The sequence below is a fragment of the Mchenga conophoros genome, linkage group LG3 (genome assembly GCF_057382185.1).
Source record: "Mchenga conophoros isolate Kocher_MC1m ecotype Shallow Benthic linkage group LG3, M_conophoros_male_GT1.1, whole genome shotgun sequence".
NCBI classification, from domain to species: Eukaryota; Metazoa; Chordata; class Actinopteri; order Cichliformes; family Cichlidae; genus Mchenga; species Mchenga conophoros.
This window is the reverse complement of record NC_140528.1, coordinates 34,595,991-34,597,807: the sequence shown is the minus strand read 5'-3', so window position 1 is coordinate 34,597,807 and position 1,817 is coordinate 34,595,991. Positions and strand designations below refer to the sequence as shown.

At 46.0% G+C, this 1,817-nt stretch overlaps 1 protein-coding gene across 1 annotated transcript; it reads right to left on the bottom strand.

Moving 5' to 3' along the window:
• Positions 1-417: 417 nt before the first annotated feature.
• LOC146578327 (nuclear factor 7, ovary-like) lies at positions 418-1,354 on the bottom strand. The gene has a single exon (XM_085267803.1). It carries the CDS (start codon positions 1,201-1,203, stop codon positions 418-420), a length of 786 nt encoding a protein of 261 aa, XP_085123929.1. The 5' UTR covers positions 1,204-1,354.
• Positions 1,355-1,817: the final 463 nt, after the last annotated feature.

The following is a 1,817-nucleotide window of genomic DNA, read 5'->3' as shown; positions in this document are numbered from 1 at the left end:
ACAGAATTCAAAGATCAGAAACATTTCATGTATGGAGTTAAACATGAATCATTGTTTCAACAATATATTGTTGTCATAAACAGACAAGAAGACAACAACAAACTGCTCCTCCCATTCAACACATGTCAGTCCATATCCCAGCAAACTAAATCATCTCCATTTACACATCAAATAGAAACATGAATCACTTGTAATGATTAGAAACTTGATAGAACTTCAAATCTAGTTTGGGGAGTCATTCAGTGAGAAACAGTGAAATGATTTTCCATGTGAAAAGGTGGACAGCAGAAACAGAAAGAAACAGTGAGAACTAAAAGAGAAACAAAGAGCTTTGGAACAACGAGGCAGCAGGAGGACAGCTGCAGTTTAACAGCTTCAACTCACTGACAGGAAACAACATTAGAAACATCATCATCCTCAACTCATCTGCTGCACTGACACTGACACCTTCAACGGACACACCTTCAGTTTATCATCAGTGCTAATATACGGAAACATCCTGTGAGTGAAAGTGTGTGTGAAGGTGTGTATGTGTGTGTTAGTATCAGGATCAGAGAACGACAGCTTTCCTCTGTTCCAGTCCAGATTCACTCTGATCCTCTGGAGCTTCTTCTCTACTGAGAGAACAGTTGATGGAGCTGATGGCGAGTGTGCTGAGTATTTATCTTGATAGAACAATATTCCCCACAATCCAGACAGTATGCTTCCCTTTCTCTCCATAGACTCTGCAAATACACCCAGTACCCACCGTGTACTGTCTCCAACCTCAACATCCCAGCTGTGAGTCCCTGAGTTAAAGCCCTCAGAGCCCAGGACAGAGCAGGAATAATCAAACCTCTCTGGATTATCAGGAATCTGCTGCCTCTCTCCTCCTCGTCTCACACTGGTCAGATCTTCAGACAGGATGAGTTCTGGATTTGCAGTGTTTGGGTCCAGAATGAGAGGAGTGTAGGAGACCATGTCCTTCATGTTGTTCCAGATGTTGAAGGTCAGGTTGCCCAGGTGTTTGGCCTGGTCTATCAGAGCTCCTGAGGGCAGCTGTGGATCATCCAGCAGGGGGCAGCGCTGGACTCTTTCCACTGCAGCCTTGTAGTTGTGCAGGAATGAGACGTCTTCAGCTCTCAGCTCCTCCTCTGTGGCTCTGACTGTGTCTGAAAGAGCTGCTATCTCTCTGCTCAGAGCCTCCATCTTCTCCTCCATCATCCCACTCTTCTGCTCCTCTTCCTCCCTCAGTGCAGCCAGCCTGGCCTCCTCTTCCTCTGCTAGAAACTGGTGAAGCTTCTTAAACTGCTCCTTAATCTGCCTCTCTGTGTGTCGGGCCTGGACCTTAATGTGTTCTGCTGTTTGATCAAACTTCACTTGAACTTCTTCACAAACCTTTAACTTCTTCTTTAAGGGCTCCAAATTTTCCTGAATTATCTTCTTGTGTTGTCGTGCAACATCATCAATGAGTCCAAATCTGTGTGTGGCGTGTCTTTCTGAGGTACAGCAGACGACACACACTGGCTGCTGATGGTCCAGACAGTAGAGTCTGAGTATCTCCTGGGGGTGCAGAAAGCAGAGATCCTCCTCTGATCTGGAAGCCATTGAGTCTGTGAGTGAAGCTGAAAACAGCAGACAGGAAGTACAGTCAGTCCTGGCTCCCCTCCCTCCTCTACCACCTTCACTGAAACTTCCTTTGAGTCGTGTTTTTGCTCAAACTCACATTCAGTGTGTGGAGTGTCAGCAGCTTGAAACAGCAGTGTTGGAGTTTTCCACTTTCTTTCTCCTGTGGCTGGATTTACTCAGAGGAAGCTGCAAGTTTGGACTGAACTCAG